Genomic DNA, 19,495 nt, shown 5'->3' with positions numbered 1-19,495 from the left:
TTAACAAAGTATTCAAAGGCAAGGAGGTGATGCTCCAAATGAAGATCAGACTTGTCCACGCACTCATTTTCTCAGTGGTCAATTATGGATGCAAAAGCTGGACACTGCGGAAACAAGTCAGAAAGAAGATTGACTAATTTGATCTTTGGTGCTAGAGAAGGATTTTAGGCTTGCCATGGACCACCAGAAGAACTAACAAATCAATTCTAGAAGAGATCAAACCGACTATGTCACTCGAAGCCCAAATGATGAAGTTAAGACTCTTATTTTGGACACAGCATCAGAAGAGAGAGATCACTGGAGAAGGACATCATGTTTGGGAAGACCGAAGGAATAAGGGAAAGAGGGCGACCTGCAATCATTGAAAAGAACCATGGAGATGATGCTGGATGACTTTTCCAGACTAGCACAAAACGCATTTCTTTTTAGATCCGCAGTTCATCAAGTCGATGGCACCTAACAACAACAAGTGTATACTCCTTTCACATAGGAAAGTGTCTCTCTTGTAGTGGTCCTGTGCTTTCCAGCCTGCATGCTGAATTATATAAAATCTCTGGAAGTGAAAAAAAAAGAAATGCTGTAAATGAATAAAAATGAAAATAGGTCTTGAGAAACAAACTGAACTCAAGATCAGAACAACCTTTACTGAAACACTGAATGCCTGCAACCTGGGTTAGCAGAGGGCAGGAAAAGATGAGAGCTGCTTTTAAGAGAATTAGATCCACTTTGGTGAGAGGGAGAATTAGAAGGGCTTGAGCATGCACAGATGCATGCTCAGAGCCGGCAGAGACTGGGAAGAAGATCTTCAAGCGGCACCGGCACTTGGTGGGCTGCGTGCCGGTGCCAAAGGGGGGGGTGAGTTAAAGTTGGTTGGGCGGGGGGTTCCTATTCTCGTGGGGGGGGGTGCCGATTCGAGTGGGAGGGGGCCCTTTGCGAGCGGGGGGTGGGGGGGAGCGATGCCGGTTATCGGGAGGTGCTCGCAAATCGAGTCAACACTCGGTTTGCGAGACATGTTTTGCGAGAATGTTTTGCTCGTCTTGCAAAACACTTGCAAACCGGGTTACTCGCAAACCGAGGTTTGACTGTAATTGAAATAGAAAAGAATAGGATACCCCAAATGAACAACTTGGCTCCATCAAGGTGGGGAGTTGGTGACTCTGGACTGTTCAGACTGGACTGATGATTTATTTCTAAGGACGAACAAGTTGGTAGAACATGAGAACATAACAGTTGCCATACTGGGATAGACCAAAGGTCCTTCAAGCCCTGTATCCTGTTTTCAGCAGTGGCCAACCCAGGTTACAAGTACCTGACAAGATCCCAAAGAGTAAAACAGATTTTATTGCTGCTTATTCTAGAAATAAGCAGTGGATTTCCCAAAGGCCATTTTAATATTGGCTTATCCCAGGACAAGCAGGCAGCATATTCTTAACACATGGGTGACGTCACCGACGGAGCCCTCGGTACGGACCTTTTTAACTAGAAGTTTCTAGTTGGCCGCACCGCGCGTGCCTTCCCGCCCGACGGAGGAGTGCGTGGTCCCCAGTTTCTTCGTTTCCGCGGAGCGAAGAAGACGCGTGTGTTTTTTCAACGGCCGTTGAAACCACTTTTTTGCCTTCCCGCTCGCGCTTTTTTCCTTATTTTTTCTCTCTTTACCTTCGGGTTTATTTTTCTTTGATTTGCAAAAAAAAAAAAAAAAACTTTGCTTTTTCGCTTTTTTCTTTTGTTTTTGCCCCGGCGGGGCCTGTTGCCAGTATACAGGCCTCGGGCTTCGATTTTGCGGAGGCTATCTTCCCCTTCATGCCCCCGCAGGTCGGTTTTAAGAAGTGCCAGCGGTGTGCACGCCCGATCTCCATAACTGACCCACACAATTGGTGTTTGCAGTGTCTGGGTCCGGAGCATCGGGCGGACTCCTGCACCCGCTGTGCCACTCTTCAAAAGAGAACCCTTAAAAACCGACGAATTCAACAAACTCTTCTCTTCGGCACCGAGTCGGCGATGGACTCCTCACCTTCAACGGCGGTACCTCAAAAATCGACACCGTCGACCTAGACACCGACCGATCCCACATCGGCGTCGCTGGCGCCAGGTAAGCCGGCTAAGAAGCCTTCCTCTTCCCTCGAGCGCCCTCCAGCTACGGTGGCGACACCGTCCCTACCGGCATCGCACCGGTCCCGCAAACGCTCCGCCCCGATCTCGGTGAGTGCCTCGTCATCGGCCTCCTCATCGCCGGGGCGTGGAGCGGCATCCAAGGAACCGAAGAAAAAGAAAGCGGTTCCGATGCCACCCCTAGATGACCGTATCTCGGCCATCTTAAAGGCTCAACTCCAGGAGCAGTTGAAGAAACAACTTGAACAACTGTTGCCCACTATCCTGGCACCGCTCCTTCCGGTACCAGACCGGCCCGAGCCCCGTACCGAGCCCCCGGTGTCCACCCCTTCGGTACCGGTGAACACCTCCATGCCGATTCTTTCGGCCCAACAACTTCATGGCGATCCGGTGGTTCATTCTCAGGCCACATTGGATCCTCCTCGGCACCAGGCGGTACGGCATTCTTCTCGGGACCGAGATCGACGCCGATCGTCCTCCCCTGGTACCGTTTCGGTGCGCTCTGGAAAGTCTTTGTCCAAGACCCGCCACACCGCGCCCTCCACCCCGGTGTCTCGACATGCACCAGAGGTCAGGGACCCTGACTTATGGGAGGAAACTCCCCTCGGTACCGAGGAGGATCCCTCCTCATCTGATGAGGAACCATCGGCACCCGATGCCACCTCTAAACCAGAGCAGTCCTCATTCTCCAAATTTCTGAGAGAAATGTCTGCTGCCCTGTCTCTTCCCCTAGAATCTGACTCAAAAAAGTCTCAAGCCTTTCTAGAGGCTTTAGACTTTGAACAACCTCCTAAGGAGTTCCTCAAGCTTCCCGTGCATGACATCCTACGGGAAACGTTCTACAAAAACTTGGAAAATCCCCTTACGGTACCGGGAGCCCCCCGTAAACTGGACAACCTTTACCGTGTCATCCCTATTCCTGGATTCGACAAATCTCAATTGCCCCATGAGTCTCTTCTGGTGGAATCCACCTTAAAAAAGACTCAGGGCTCCAGTGTTTATGCCTCTACCCCTCCTGGCAGAGAAGGTAAGACCATGGACAAGTTTGGCAAGAGGCTTTACCAGAATGCCATGCTTGCCAACAGGGCGAACAACTATTCCTTCCATTTTTCTTTCTATCTGAAACACTTGGTCCAGCAACTGTCTGCCCTCCAGAAGTACCTGCCTGAGCGCAAGGTCCCGCTATTCCAACAACACATCTCTGGCCTTCTCCAAATGCGCAAATATATGGTCCGCTCAATATACGACTCCTTTGAGCTCACCTCTCGGGCCTCTGCCATGGCCGTAGCCATGCGTCGCTTAGCCTGGCTCAGAGTCTCCGACCTGGACATCAACCACCAGGATCGTTTGGCCAACGCCCCCTGTCTCGGGGATGAACTCTTTGGAGAGTCACTGGATTCCACCACCCAGAAACTCTCGGCCCATGAGACCAGGTGGGACACCCTGATCAAGCCGAAAAAGAAGGCTCCGCCTGCCCGACCCTATCGGCCTCAATCATCTTACCAGCGGAGGTTCTCAGCCAGGCCACTCAATCCGCCTCCCCAACAATCTCGGCGACCCCGTCAACAGCAACACCATGCTCAGGCTCGATCTCAGGCCACTCAACCCTCTAAGCCTTCTCAGCCTGCTAAACAATCTCAGCCCTTTTGACTCCTCTCTCCAGGGCATAGCCAGTCATCCACCCTCACTGCCTCTTCCACAGCCTATCGGGGGTCGTCTCACCATTTTCTCCAGCCGTTGGGAAGTCATCACGTCGGACCAGTGGGTCCTCAACATCATCCGCCACGGCTACTCTCTCAACTTCCAGACTCTTCCACCGGACAACCTTCCCGTAGAGTCTGCTTCGCACTCATCTCAAGCCCCCCTCCTCCTGAGGGAGGTTCAATCCCTCCTCCTTCTCAATGCCATCGAAGAAGTACCTCCAGATCAAAGGGGTCAGGGATTCTACTCCCGCTACTTCCTGGTACCCAAAAAGACGGGAGACCTCCGTCCCATTCTCGATCTCAGGGACCTCAACAAGTGTCTGGTCAAGGAGAAGTTCAGAATGCTCTCCCTTGCCACGCTCTACCCTCTTCTTTCTCAACACGACTGGCTATGTTCCCTGGACCTCAAAGAGGCCTACACTCACATCTCCATCAATCAGAATTCTCGCCGCTACCTGCGGTTCCAGGTGCTGCACCACCACTATCAGTACAAGGTGCTACCGTTCGGCCTCGCTTCCTCACCCAGGGTCTTCACCAAGTGCCTTATAGTGGTAGCGGCCTTCCTCAGGTCGCACAACCTCCAGGTGTTCCCCTACTTGGACGATTGGTTGGTGAAAGCACCTTCATCTCAACTTGTGCTACAGGCTACTCATCACACCATCTCTCTCCTCCACCTCCTGGGGTTCGAGATCAACTACCCCAAGTCGCATCTGCTTCCCACCCAGCGACTTCAATTCATTGGAGCAGTTCTGGACACCACACTAATGAGGGCTTTTCTCCCCTCCGATCGTCAGCGGACCCTGCTCCACCTCTGTCGTCAGGTGCTCCTGCATCCCTCCATTCCTGCCCGTCAGATGATGGTCCTCCTGGGTCACATGGCCTCGACGGTGCATGTCCTTCCTCTGGCACGTCTCCACCTTCGCACGCCTCAGTGGACCCTCGCCAACCAATGGTCACAGACTACGGATCTTCTTTCTCATCCCATCTCTGTGACATCATCTCTTCAGCGATCTCTCCAATGGTGGTTGAACTCCTCAAATCTTTCCAGGGGTCTACTGTTTCATCTGCCCCCCCACTCTATGATCATCACCACAGATGCGTCCCCCTACGCGTGGGGAGCTCACCTAGGAGATCTTCGCACCCAGGGACTTTGGACCCCACAGGAGCGTCGTCATCACATAAATTTCCTGGAACTCAGAGCCATGTTTTACGCCCTCAAGGCTTTCCAACATCTTCTCTGCCCTCAAGTCCTCCTCATGTGCACAGACAATCAAGTCGCCATGTACTACATAAACAAGCAAGGCGGCACCGGATCTCGCCCCCTTTGCTTGGAGGCTCTGCGCATCTGGACCTGGGCCACGGACCGCAATCTCTTTCTCAGGGCGGTCTATATCCAGGGCGAACAGAACTCTCTGGCCGACAATCTCAGCCGCATCCTTCAACCTCACGAGTGGACGTTGGACCCTCCGACTCTGCTCTCCATCTTTGCTCGATGGGGCACTCCGCAGGTGGACCTCTTTGCAGCACCTCACAACCATCAGCTGCCCCAATTCTGCTCCAGACTCTTCTCTCCTCACCGTCTGGCTCCGGATGCATTCCTGCTCGACTGGAGGGATCGGTTCCTGTATGCCTTCCCTCCACTTCCTCTGATGTTGCGGACCTTGTCCAAACTCCGCAAGGACAACGCCACCATGATCCTTATCGCACCTCGGTGGCCTCGCCAACACTGGTTCTCACTCCTGCTCCAACTCAGCTCCAGGGAACCCATTCTCCTTCCTGTGTTTCCTACTCTACTTACGCAGCAACATCAGTCTCTACTGCATCCCAATCTGTCTTCGCTCCACCTGACAGCTTGGTTTCTCTCGGGCTGTCCTCTCCAGAGAACCTATCTCAGCCGGTCCGCCTCATCTTGGATGCCTCCAGGAAGCCGGCCACCCTCCAATGTTACCATCAGAAATGGACCAGATTCTCCTCGTGGTGTCTCCGGCATCATCAGGAACCCACCTCCTTAGCGGTGGAAACTGTATTGGAATATTTGCTCTCGCTGTCCAATGCTGGCCTCAAAACTACCTCTATCAGAGTCCACCTCAGTGCCATCACTGCATTTCATGAGCCTATTCTCGGAAAACCCCTCACGGTTCATCCTCTGGTTTCCAGATTTATGAGAGGTCTCTTCAATATCAAACCGCCTCTCAAGCCTCCTCCTGTCGTCTGGGACCTCAATGTGGTTCTCTCAGCACTCATGAAACCTCCGTTTGAGCCTCTTGCTACTACTTCGCTCAGGCTTCTTACCTGGAAGGTGCTTTTCCTAATTGCCATCACCTCTGCCAGGAGGGTTAGCGAACTGCATGCACTGGTTGCTGACCCACCATTCACTGTTTTTCACCATGACAAGGTTGTTCTGCGTACCCACCCTAAATTCCTTCCCAAGGTGGTCTCGGCTTTTCACCTCAACCAGTCCATTGTGTTGCCCGTCTTCTTCCCTAAGCCTCACTCGCATCCTGGGGAACAGGCGTTGCACACGCTGGATTGTAAGCGTGCCCTTGCTTACTACCTTGATCGTACCAGAGCTCACCGAACATCCCCTCAGCTGTTTTTATCTTTCGATCCCAACCGTTTGGGTCGTCCTGTCTCCAAACGGACACTTTCAAATTGGCTTGCTGCCTGTATTGCTTTCTGCTATGCTCGGGCCGGTCTCTCACTGGAAGGAACTGTCACGGCCCACAGAGTCCGAGCTATGGCTGCTTCTGTAGCTTTCCTCCGTTCCACGCCCATCGAGGAAATCTGCAAGGCGGCCACTTGGTCCTCAGTTCACACGTTCACTACTCACTACTGTCTGGATGCGTTCTCCACGGGATGGACACTTCGGCCAATCTGTGTTACAAAATTTATTTTCCTAATGGCCAACCATCCCACCTCCCTCTTTGTTAGCTTGGAGGTCACCCATGTGTTAAGAATATGCTGCCTGCTTGTCCTGGGATAAAGCACAGTTACTTACCGTAACAGGTGTTATCCAGGGACAGCAGGCAGATATTCTTATGTCCCACCCACCTCCCCGGGTTGGCTTCTTAGCTGGCTTATACTAACTGGGGACCACGCACTCCTCCGTCGGGCGGGAAGGCACTCACGCACGCGCGGTGCGGCCAACTAGAAACTTCTAGTTAAAAAGGTCCGTACCGAGGGCTCCGTCGGTGACGTCACCCATGTGTTAAGAATATCTGCCTGCTGTCCCTGGATAACACTTGTTACGGTAAGTAACTGTGCTTTATGGACTTGCCTTTTAAGAAATTATGCAAACCTTTTTTAAACCCTACTAAGCCAACTGCTTTCACCATATTTTCTTGGAATAAATTCCAGAGACGTAGGAGTTTCATCTGCTATTCCAGCTGCTATTAGACTTCAATCCAAAATGACAGTTCAGGTTGAAGACTTCCAAATTAGAGTTAGCTTTCAGTCAGTTAATTTGATAAAATAGTGAAGTAATTTGCATTTGCTCTTCAAATGAACTCATAATTTTGAGCTATAATATTGTTAATATCAATAATGGAGCTGCACAGGGAAATTGCTGTTAACTCTAGCCAAAGAGCCAAGTGGCTTTTGAATGGGGAAACAATGTGATATCTAAGAAATAAGAATGTATTTTATCCCGCTCTTTTACTAAAGCCGTCAGCACGGGCCACTGCCCATAGGAATTGAATGGTCGTCAGAGCATTTGCGGCATGGCACTCAGCTGTGCAGCTTTGTAAAAGGGGGCCTTAGAAGAAGAATAATAATCAGTTTATATACCGCAAGACCGTAAAGTTCGATGCGGTTTACAATAGCTTAAAAAATAAAAATAAAAGAAGTTGAATAGAACTAAAAAAGTTAAAAAAAACAATTACAGACACTAAAATGATCAAAATAGTGCATAATAAAATTTTTACGAATTAGCTGCCTAAATACTTCAAAAACGGGTATGTTTTTCGATGTCTCCTAAATTCCCCGTGTCAGTAAGCAAAAGCAATTGTTCTAAATCCTGACCCCATAACGCTGCTTGATATGAAAAAAGATTTTAATGATGTTTTTTTAAGTTTACATCTTCTAACAGGCGGAAAAACAAATTCAGATGTGAGTTTCTCTTATGTCAGTTGCAAAAGAGAAAAACTCAATTATATGTTTGGGAGCTAAATCAAACAAAGCCTTAAAACAGAAGCAACCAAACTTAAACTTCACCCGCGCCTCCATTGGCAACCAATGCAATACTCGAAAGTACCCATAAGAGTTGCCATACTGGCACAGACTGAAGGTCCTTCAAGCCCAGTATCCTGTTTTCAACAGTGGCTAACCCAGGTCCCAGATACCAGCTAGATCACAAAGCAGCAAAATAGATTTTATGCTGCTTATCCTAATAATAATCAGTGGATTTCCCCAAGCCATCTCAATAATGGCCTATGCAAGGTCTTGCAGGCATGCCAGCTGCTTTGACACGCAGCTCCTGAGTGGTGTAGCCTGAATTTAGTACAGGAAGAGGCGATCGGAGAATACCGCGAATTAGTGAGTCTGCGAACCGCGAATTCACGGGGGAACACTGTAATCCAATAGTAGAATGCTACAAAGAAATTATAAATAGGGGCTCAAAAATCTCTCTCATTGCAAATGTGCATATACCTACACAGACAACACATATATGCACCTGTGCCTCCTCTCCCTTCCTCCACCGTTGGCAGTCGGTGGCATAGTAAGGGTGGGGGGGCGTTAGCCCGGGGCGCCATGTAGGTGGGGGCATCGGCTTCTCTCCTCCCCCCCATGCGCACCTTCTCTTCCCCCGTACCCCTCATTGTTCAACGTCAGCATCGTCCTCGTGACCGTGTCTTCTCTCCCGCCGACGTCACTTCTGGGCGCCACGCGGTGTCGGAGGGAGAGCCGACGGGGATTACGAGGAGCACGTTGATGTTCTGGTGGCTCGCGGCGGTGAACAACTAGAGGTACAGCTTCAGGGTGGTGGAGGGGCGCCTCTCGCCCTCGCTACGCCACTGTTGACAGTCACTGACGGGCAGAGGCATTAGAAAAAATTTAATGACGCGTGCTGTGCATGCTTTCTGCACTTGTGTTTAAATGTATATTGCAGGGGTGTCAAAGTCCTTCCTGGAGGGCCGCAATCCAATCGGGTTTTCAGGATTTCCCCATTGAATATGCATGAGATTAGCATACAATGAAAGCAGTGCATGCAAATAGATCTCATGCATATTCATTGGGGAAATCCTGAAAACCCGACTGGTTTGCGGCCCCAAGGAGGGGCTTTGACACCCCTAGTCTATTATGATTGAATGTATATGCCCCTAAGAGCAAGCAGTAGTTTCCTCCCTCTCCAGGGCCGATGTTTGACACCCAGAGCTGTCATTCAATCTTGGGAGTTCTGTCTTATTTCTCATATTCCCTTCTGCCCTTTCATCATACCTAATCCGGCCATCACAGACTTTTGTGATAACTAAGTTGAAATACTGCTGTCTATGAATACTGTGTTTCAGCTTTAACTAATTCTTTGTCCAAATCTGAAGCAACCGGATTAAAACACTTGTTTGTTTTGGGTGTTCATAGTTGTGACAACCACAACCGCTACAGTGATCCACGCTCCTTATCCTCAGCAGCAAGGGATCCCAGCGGCATACCCAGCAGCACAATATCAAGGCTATCAACCTATCCAGCCATCACCTGCATACGCTGGACCAATGCCAGTAGGAATGCCAACGGCACCCTACCCAACACCGTATCCTCCACCATATGCTTCACAGCTCTCAGGACCACCTGGATACCAAGAGACCATGGCAAGTAAGTACGGGATACTTCAATTGTATAGTAATGTGTATCAAATGGATTTCTTTCTACTTCTGTACAATAGTTGTTTTGGGTTGGGGTTTTTTTTTTTTTTGGGGGGGGGGCTGGCTGTATATCAAATGAGGAACAAGCCACATACATATAGAAAAATCTAAACTTCAAATTATTTGTTCTGAAAGTTATTTACCGAACTGCAAAAAGGATTTGCAGTTAGTGTGTTAATTGCCAGTATTAATATGCCCCCTTCCTATCTGCTCTGCCAGTCTCTCCACCCTGTCCCCCCCTCTCTCCCGATGTCCTGCAGGCCTCCACTGGGCCTGCCGAATGACCTGGTGGGCTGGAAACAGAGGGATCCTTCCCGTCTCCTGTTCCGGCCGACTGTGTCACATTTGTTTACCTCCTTTCTGCCTCCACCCGTGTTCCTTTTGGAATCCCTGGTGGTCCAGCAGTGTAGCGGGCAGAAATGAGCTTTCCACGCTTCTGCCCTGAGCTGAGTCCTTGAATGGGTACCTCGAGTTCTCACAGCCCAGTGGTGTACCACTCGGGAGCGAGCTATCCTTGCTCCTGCCCGGTGTTGAGCCACTCACTGAATGGCTGCCCTGAGTTCTCACAAGCCCCATGAGAACTTGGGGCAGCCATTCAGTGAGTGGCTCAGCATCGGGCAGGAGCGAGGAAAGCTCGCTTCTGCCTGGTACACCACTGGACCATCAGGGATTCAAAAATGTACACGGCGGGAGGGAATTAAAAAAAACGTTTGGCAGAGTTGACCAAGGAGGGATCCCTCCTGTCTTGGCCCACTCCACCAGGCCATACGGCAGGCCTGCAACAAGACCGGGAGGGGGGCAGATGGGCGATGACCCAAATATAAGCCAAGACCCCCATTTTTGGGCCATTTTTTTAATCCCCCAAATCTCAGTTTATATTCAAGTACATACGGTAAGGTGTTTGTTTTTTTTGGGGGGGAGGGAGGGATTGTTTTTAAGTTTTAAAAAAAAAAAAGTTGAGAGGACTTTTCATATCATATATCACGTTTTCAGCAATGGTCAGTATTCCAATTCTTGGAGTACCCCTTGTGGGGTACCTCAGGGTTTACTATTGTCACCCACTTTGTTTAGCATCTATGTTGCTTCTTTGGCCAATCTGTTACAAAGCTTAAACGTTATTTCACATTTATGCCGATGACATCACGATACTGATACCAGTTATCTATTATTACGGAAATAAAAAACCAGATCGCCTTTATCCTAAACCAGATTGAACAATGGACTATTGAATTTAAGTTGAAATTAAACACTGAAAAACTAGATTTTTTTTCTGGCTAGTCCTAATGATAAAATCACGGATAAAACTCTTCATTAAAGAGGACAAGAATATCCAATAGTTCCTTCTCTTAAAATTATAGGAGTTACACTAGACCGTCATTTAACTTTGGGGGAACATACTGATATGCTTGTTAAGAATGGTTCTTTGCATTATGGAAATTGCGTCCCATTAAAAAATATTTTGACCCTACTTCTTTTAGATTATTAGTTCAGGCATTAATTTTGTCTATTCTCAATTACTATAATATAATCTATTTGGGATCTTACAAAACTATTCTAAGAAGACTAAGGCTAATCCAAAATACAACTGTCCGCTTAATTTTTGGCTTGAAAAAACAGGAACGTGTTGGCCCTTATTACCGTCAGCTACGTTGGTTGCCAATAGAAGCTAGAATACTTTTTAAATTTGCCTGCATTTGCTATAAATTGTTGTTTGGATTAGCTCCATCCTTTCTTAGAGATGTAAATGGGATGAAATTAAGTTTGGAGGGTAGAATGTCGACTACGCATGCTAGGATCGGAGCGTCAGTGATATATGTGGCTGGCGTAGAACTATGGAAGGCCTTGCCTGGTATCCTGCGGTTTTGTGTGGTGTGGATGAATTTTAAGAAAATGCTGAAAACTCAATTGTTTGCTAATGCCTTCTTCTTTAGCACTCTCCAGACCAGTAGAGGTTAACTTTACGAATGGGTATATATCTAATCATGACCAGCAGGTGGAGACTGAAAACAAAACTTTGGGACAGTATATCCTAGCCCCTCCTCTCTATTTCCCTCAGTCTTCTTTCAGTCTCCAGCAGGTGTTGAGTGATCTGTACCCATCTCCCTTGGTAGGGCTGTTGGAATTTGTTTAGGGGGTTTATTGTCCCTGTTTTTAGCCGGACGGAGCTTGGGCGGACTCTGTTTGGGGGTTCGTCCGACCTCGGGGGTGTCAAACCCGGCGGGTCACGAGCGGGGTCCCTCCCCCCACTTCCTCCACCTCCCCACTTTTTTTTAGAGGAGCCTCAGCAGTAAGCCTTGCCCCCTAAGTCAAGCAAGGCATATTGCTTCGAGAGCCTGTGGAGTCTGTTCTGTAAAAAAAAAAAAAAAAAAATCCTGAGGTAGTGCTGGTCTGAAGGGTTGTTTCCCTTTAAGAAAACTGTATTTTACTGTATTTTTTCATGTAACCGGCACTTTTTTATAGCTAGGTCGCGTATGGAGCAATTGTGCCCTTCTCCGGGGGAGTAGGACACAATTTAGTCCAGCCGCGAGGCACTCGCGGCCGGCCTGAACTCGGCGGTTTGGGTCGGTGAGGTGGTGGAGTTCCGTCGGCAGCGGCTGCAGGCGCCCAGAGCTCCCCGCCGATGGTGCCTCGCGAGTCGGCTTGGAGCAGTGGGGAAGCCCGGTCTTCCACAACCGCCCACTGAGGGATTCCCCGAAGGATTCCCTCTCAGCTGATTTTTTGACAGCTGATGCCGGCTTGCCTGCTTTAGCGGCTGAGACTATTCAGGTCTCTCAGCCGCTTCAGGCTATGGAGGGAGCTTTTTTGGCGGGAAAACCGCCATCTTCTCTGTCTGGCCCCTCCATTTTGTCTTCCACCTCAGGTGACCTTCCCCCTGTTTTGACTATGCAGGGGCAAGGTTCTGCTGGGTCCCCTGCTGTGGCAGGGAGTCCCTTGGGACCCTCGGGGGGTTTTTCTCCTGAATTTTTCTTTTCTTTATGCAGAGCCTATTTTCAGGCGGCTGGGGGTCCCGGTTGCGCCCAGGGGGTTTCGGGGGGTGGGTTTTCCTCCGCGCTCCCTGCGGCTTTGCCTCTTTCGTCTGGCGTGACGTCCCCTCCGCCGCCTCCCTTGTCCAAGCGTCCGCGGGTGTCGTGGGACGAGAATTTGTGGTCGGAGGAACGGGTCGGTCTGGAGGAGGACCTGGACCCTTCTGAGGAGTTCCAGGACTCTCTGGAGGGGACGGAAGCTGGCGGCGGGTTGTCGGATTTCCCGTTCTCCAGTGACGAGGCGTCCGTGGTGCGCCTTTTTCAGAAAGATGAGCTGCCTGACCTTATTCAGCAGGTTTCTTCGGTTTTGCGTTTTGAGGACGCGCCGCCGGAGACTCCGCGTGTGGGGGACCCCCTGTTACGGGGGATCCGTTCCGTTTCCCGCTCTTTTCCTATGCATCAGGATATTCGGGATATTATTCTGGAGCAGTGGAAAACGCCGGAGACGCCGTTTCGGCTGGCGCGCAGCATGGCTCGCCTGTATCCCATTCCGGAAGGGGATCGGGCTACGTTAGCTTCGCCAGTCGTGGATGCGGTGGTCTCGGCAATTTCCAAGCGGCATACCGTGCCTGTTGAGGGCGGTTCTGCCTTGCGGGACTCTGAGGAGCGCAAATTGGAGAGCATCCTTAAGCAAAATTTTCAGGTCTCTGCCTTTGGGGTCCAGGCGGCTATTTGTGGGGGACTGGTCGCTCGCGCCGTGTTTCGGTGGGCGGAGCGGGTCTTGGATCGAGAGTCTGACGACTGGTCTCTGGTGGATCAGGAGGTAGCGAAGATTGAGATGGCGGCCTCATTCCTCTCAGATGCTCTATATGACTTGGTGCGGATCTCGGCTAAGTCTATGGCTTTTGGCGTGGCCGCAAGGCGTGTGTTGTGGCTGCGCGCTTGGGCGGCGGATGCTGCGTCCAAAGCTAAGCTTACTAAATTTCCCTTTCGGGGGTCGTTTTTGTTTGGAGAGGACTTGGATAAGTTGATTCAGACTTTGTCGGACTCGAAAGTTCCCCGTCTGCCGGAGGACCGTGCCCGCCCGGCGTCTCGGGGGGGTGCGGCCCGGGGGCGTTTGCGGGATTTTCGCAAGTATCGCCCTGGGCGTGGGGCTGCTTCTTTCCAGTCTCCGGGATTTTCCCGGGGTCGGTTCTTCCAGCGCATGCAGCCCTTTCGGGGGGCCCGTCGGGGGGCAGGGAATCCCTCCGCCGGTTCCCCCGCTTCCCGTCCTGCACAATGACGCCTTGCCGGCGCCCCCTTTGGTTCCGGTGGGGGCCCGGCTGCGCGAATTTTTCCCCAAATGGGCCGAGATCACGTCCGATCAGTGGGTCCTGGAGGTGGTGCGGGACGGTTATGCCCTGGAGTTCGCCCGCTCTCTGCCGGATTTTTTCCTCGCTTCTCCATGTCAGACTCCGGGGAAGACGCAGGCTTTTTGCCAGACCCTTCAGCGCTTGCTAGATCTCAGGGCAGTTGTTCCGGTGCCCCCTCCGGAGTGGGGCACGGGCAGGTACTCCATTTACTTTGTGGTGCCCAAGAAGGAGGGGACCTTTCGGCCCATCCTCGATTTGAAAGGGGTCAACAGGGCTCTCAAGATTCCCTCTTTCCGTATGGAAACTCTGCGGTCGGTCATTCTGGCGGTTCAGCCGGGGGAGTTTCTCACTTCTCTCGATCTGACGGAGGCCTACTTGCATGTTCCCATTCGGGCCTCTCATCAGCGTTTCCTGCGCTTTGCGATCTTGGGTCGGCACTTTCAGTTCTGTGCGCTTCCCTTTGGGCTGGCCACGGCTCCTTGGACGTTCACCAAGGTGATGGTGGTCGTCGCGGCAGCCTTGCGGTCGGAGGGCATCCTGGTACACCCCTACCTGGACGACTGGTTAATTCGGGCAAAGTCGTTGCAGGAAAGCTCCCGGGTTACTGCTCGGGTGGTGGAGTTTCTCCGGTCGCTGGGCTGGGTGGTCAACCTTTCCAAGAGTCGGTTGGTCCCGGCTCAGCGTCTGGAGTACCTAGGGGTGCTGTTCGACACCTCCTTGGGGAAGGTCTTCCTCCCAGAGGGCCGGGTGAGCAAATTGCAATCTCAGATTCGCCTGCTTTTGGCGTCCCGGTGTCCTCGGGCGCGAGATTTCCTCCAGGTCTTGGGGTCGATGGCGGCGTCCCTGGACGTGGTGAGGTGGGTGCGGGCCCACATGCGTCCTCTCCAGTATGCTCTGCTCCGGAGGTGGTCTCCCCAGAGGCACGGGATGGATGTTCCGGTCCCCCTGCGAGGCTTGGTGCGCTGCAGTCTGCGTTGGTGGCTCCAGACCCCTCACCTAGTTCAGGGGGTGGGTCTGGATCTCCCGCAGTGGACGGTGCTCCTGACGGATGCGAGTCTCCTGGGTTGGGGGGCTCAGTGTTTGGGTCACTCAGCTCAGGGCACCTGGTCCGCGGAGGAGGCCGCCTGGTCGATCAACGTGTTGGAGACCAGAGCGGTCCGTCTGGCGCTGTTGGTTTTCCACTCCCTGTTGCTGGGCAAGTCGGTCAGAGTGCTGTCGGACAATGCCACGGCGGTGGCTTAGGTCAATCGTCAGGGGGGCACCAAGAGCACTCAGGTGGCGCAGGAGGCGGCTCTGCTCATGGTTTGGGCGGAATCCCATCTGCTGGACCTCTCGGCCTCTCATATAGCCGGAGGAGAAAATGTTCAGGCAGACTTCCTCGGTCGTCACTTTCTAGATCCAGGAGAGTGGTGTCTCGGCGCCGAGGCGTTTCAGTTGATAGTGCAGGCTTGGGGGCAGCCCCTGATGGACCTGATGGCCACGGGTGGCAACGCCAAAGTGCCCCGCTTCTTCAGTCGTCGCAGGGACGGTCTGGCCGAGGGTCTGGATGCTCTGGTCCAGCAGTGGCCAACGGAGGGGCTGTTGTATGTGTTCCCTCCTTGGCCGCTGGTGGGCAGAGTGCTTCTTCGCATTGTTCACCATCCGGGTTTGGTGGTGCTGGTGGCGCCGGATTGGCCTCGCCGTCCGTGGTATGCGGATCTGGTGAGGCACCTGGTAGCGGATCCTCTTCCTCTGCCTCTCTCGGACGACCTTCTGATGCAGGGTCCCATTCCCATGTTCGACCCGTCTCCCTTCTGTCTTACGGCGTGGCTCTTGAAAGGGGTCGCCTTAGCAAGAAGGGATATTCAGACAAGGTGATCTCTACACTGTTGGGGTCCCGGAGGCTTTCTACCTCTCGGGCTTATGTGCGGGTTTGGCGTCTCTTTGAGGAATGGTGTCGGGCGCGGGGAGTGACCTCTTTTCGCGCTTCTCTGCCTAACATTCTGGAGTTCTTGCAGGATGGCCTGGATAGAGGCCTGGCTTGGTCTTCTCTCCGGGTTCATATTGCGGCCCTGTCGGCCTTTCGAGGGTTGGTGTCAGGTCAGCGTTTATCGGCTCTTCCTGATGTGATTCGGTTTTTGCGGGCGGCCAAGTTGCTTAGGCCTCCCCTACGGCCCTCGGTTCCCTCTTGGGATCTTAATCTGGTTCTCTCTGTTTTGGTGCGTCCGCCTTTCGAGCCCTTGGACGACTGTTCTTTGAAGGACCTTACTTTGAAGGCGGTCTTTTTGGTGGCCATTACTTCTGCTAGGCGTGTTTCTGAGCTGCAGGCTTTCTCTTGTAGGGCTCCCTTCTTGGAGTTTTCTAGGGAGCGGGTCGTCTTGCGGCCTGTTCCTTCCTTTCTGCCTAAGGTTGTTTCTCCTTTTCATGTCAATCAATCGGTGGTTCTCCCGGTCTTGGGTGGTCGGGAGGGCTCTTCTGAGCAACGGCAGCTGCGCAAGTTGGATGTCGGTCGGGTCCTTCGCTCTTATGTGCAGCGGACCCAGGAATTCCGGAAGTCCGATCATCTCTTTGTCCTCCTGGCGGGTCCTCGTCGGGGAGCGGGCGCTTCTAAGGCTACTATTGCGCGCTGGATCAAGGAGACGATTGCTTCCGCTTATCTTCTGAAACAGCAGCCTGTTCCGGAGTTTCTCAAGGCTCATTCCACTCGGGGTCAGGCGGCTTCTTGGGCTGAGTCGTCGCTCGTGCCTCCAGTGGATATTTGTAAGGCTGCGGTTTGGTCCTCCTTGCATTCCTTTGTTCGTCATTATCGGGTTGATGTGCAGGCGCGTCGGGACGCGGTGTTCGGTGAGCGTGTACTGGTATCGGCCCTTCGGGGGTCCCGCCCGTGAGAGGGACTGCTTTGGTACGTCCCATTCGTAAAGTTAACCTCTACTGGTCTGGAGAGTGCTAAAGAAGGAGAAATTAGGTTCTTACCTGCTAATTTACTTTCTTTTAGCTTCTCCAGACCAGTAGAGGTCCCCACCCTGTCTGTTGTTGTTGTTGTTGGGGCTGTTGCGCGGGCAGTTTTTGGTTTTTGCTGCGGGTTCTAGTATTTTTCTAGGGCCGGGGAGAATTGAAGAACAGCGGCTGTGGCTCGGCTGGCTTAGCTGGCGAGCTGTGGGGACATTCTTCCTTCGGGAATTTCTCCTCTGCATTTTCCAACAGCATTTTGGGTATGTTATTTGTTACTCCTTTTGGAGTATTGTTTTTTTTCTCTGTTGTTTTCCAGTTCTTGGTTCTGCTTGGCTATTCGGCAGACTGAGGGAAATAGAGAGGAGAGGGGCTAGGATATACTGTCCCAAAGTTTTGTTTTCAGTCTCCACCTGCTGGTCATGATTAGATATATACCCATTCGTAAAGTTAACCTCTACTGGTCTGGAGAAGCTAAAAGAAAGTAAATTAGCAGGTAAGAACCTAATTTCTCCTTATGCTAAGATGTAGAATTTTTCTGACATCAAAATATGATTTAAAGCTTGTTTGTACTTCTGAACTGATCAAATTTGTGCTCTATCCCTATCATAACAGGGATGATTAACGATGTTGTCTTGATATGTCTATGTTATACGTGATAATCGGAGGGAAACAAGATTCTGTGCTTGTCATTTGGCAACCACATAGTTGTATGCGGTATATAAATTTTTCAATAATAAATAAATTTTGAATTGCATAGTCCGATTGTCTACTCAACGTTCTGGTTTATTTACTTTCCCCAATTCCAAAAATTGTTGTCATAAAAAGTTTTTTGACCAATCCTTGGCCTATCAAGCAGGTAAAATTCATGTATGGTTAGATGATCTGATTCGACAGACTGCATCTTATTGCACTTTTAGAAAATCAGTTAAGACTTATTCAAAAAATTTGTTACTTGATCGGCGACCATGTCATAGTTTTCATACTGTAGTTTTATAAATGGAATATTGTATTGTGCTTTCTTAATATGTTCAGTCCTCTTATTTTGTGAACTGCCTAGAACTCTTTGGGTGTTGGTGATATAGAAAAATAAAGTTATTATTATTATTTTCAAGTTTCCAAATGCAAAAGGACATAGGTGTGTCTTTCTATATAATGCTATATAGTTTATGAACACCCAGGCTAGAGTTACGTTACTTAGAGAATTGACCAACATGCTGGTTGCATGTACAATATACAAATGTATATGATGTGTGGTTGTTTTTTTCAGCTGGCGCAGGAGTTCCATACCCAGCAGCTCAGCCTCCTTACAATCCAGCCTACATGGATTCTGCAAAACCAGCCTACTGAATGGACTTCCTGTTCTGTTCCTTCATGTATTACATACTTTTTTGTTTTTATACTATTATAACTTGACTTCTCTGTTTTCTATTATATAGAAGGTAGGCCTTGTCCATCCCTACATGCTCTTATCAGGATATAGCAATCTTTTCTAGCCCAAAGAAGAGAGTGGAGGGCACGCTATCCAACATGATGAATGGAACTGGAAAGTCATCTCCCTGCCGAAGAACATGGTGGTAAATGAGGGCTCTTAGGACTGATCAGCCCGCTGAGTTTTGTCTGGTGCAGTGCCGTACACTGGTTTTTTTCCCCCTCAATTCACAGCTAGGAATGTTCTCTGCTTGTTCCAGACCTTTCTAAGCTCCGTTGCTGTTTTTGCCTCTCCTGGGAGGTTCTTCGGTGTAACTGCCCTTTCCTTAAATAAATATCTGAACTATGGAAGAAGAGGAGGGAAATTTGGTGACATTCAAGTTTACTTCAAGAACAAGTAAGAAGACATTGGCTAGAACTAGCCAGATGATTTGTTGAAATTTGTGAAATGAGAGACAGAAATTTGAGTGCCCAGGTTTTTAGCTTTTACATAGCTCTGTTGCATATTAAAAACCATAGACATGTTTTAGTTAAATATATGATTAATTATATTTTTGTGGACATAGGGGATGAGGGTGAGTGGAAATTACCATTTTCCAGAAGAGGAGCATTATAAATTGTAGTCTACACGTATACATTTCAGAACTTTTGCAAGTCCTGCAGTTCTGTGGTAACTTTATAACCTGGTACTTGGAAGTCCATTGCATTTCAGTTGGCGGATGACTGTTCAGGTAGGGGTTGATGCATCTGTTTTTTGCATGGACTTAGCTCTATCTCCACATAATATCTGTGCAGTGACTTGGCACCTTGTAAACGCCATGCTTTGTAGAAACATAGCCTAATGGTTAGGACAGAGGACTTGGATCCTGGGGAGCTGGGTTCAGTTCCCACTGCAGCTCCTTGTGACCCTGGACAAGTCACTTAACCCTCCATTGCCCCAGGTACAAAACCTAGACCAGGGGTCTCCAAAGTCCCTCCTTGAGGGCCGAATCCAGTTGGGTTTTCAGGATTTCCCCAATGAATATGCATTGAAAGCAGTGTATGCACATAGAATTCATGCATATTCATTGGGGAAATACTGAAAACCCAAACAGGAGCCAGGACTGGTATAATGGGCCTAATGTCCCCATTACAGCACTAAGTGGGCCATT

General features: G+C 50.4%; 1 protein-coding gene across 3 annotated transcripts in view; it reads left to right on the top strand.

Moving 5' to 3' along the window:
* SHISA5 (shisa family member 5) overlaps positions 1 to 18,700 on the top strand; it is a 73,249-nt gene extending 54,549 nt beyond the window's left edge. For all 3 annotated transcript variants that reach the window (XM_033926556.1, XM_033926557.1, XM_033926558.1), the window contains 2 exons: positions 9,390 to 9,620; positions 18,184 to 18,700. In XM_033926556.1, coding sequence (XP_033782447.1) covers positions 9,390 to 9,620; positions 18,184 to 18,263 — 311 coding nt within the window. In that variant the 3' untranslated portion in view covers positions 18,264 to 18,700. The remainder of the gene's footprint in view (positions 1 to 9,389; positions 9,621 to 18,183) is intronic.
* Positions 18,701 to 19,495: the final 795 nt, after the last annotated feature.

This window comes from Geotrypetes seraphini, chromosome 17, assembly GCF_902459505.1.
Source record: "Geotrypetes seraphini chromosome 17, aGeoSer1.1, whole genome shotgun sequence".
Classification (NCBI taxonomy): domain Eukaryota; kingdom Metazoa; phylum Chordata; class Amphibia; order Gymnophiona; family Dermophiidae; genus Geotrypetes; species Geotrypetes seraphini.
The sequence above is the reverse complement of the archived record's forward strand: the minus strand, read 5'-3'. Positions and strand labels throughout refer to the sequence as shown.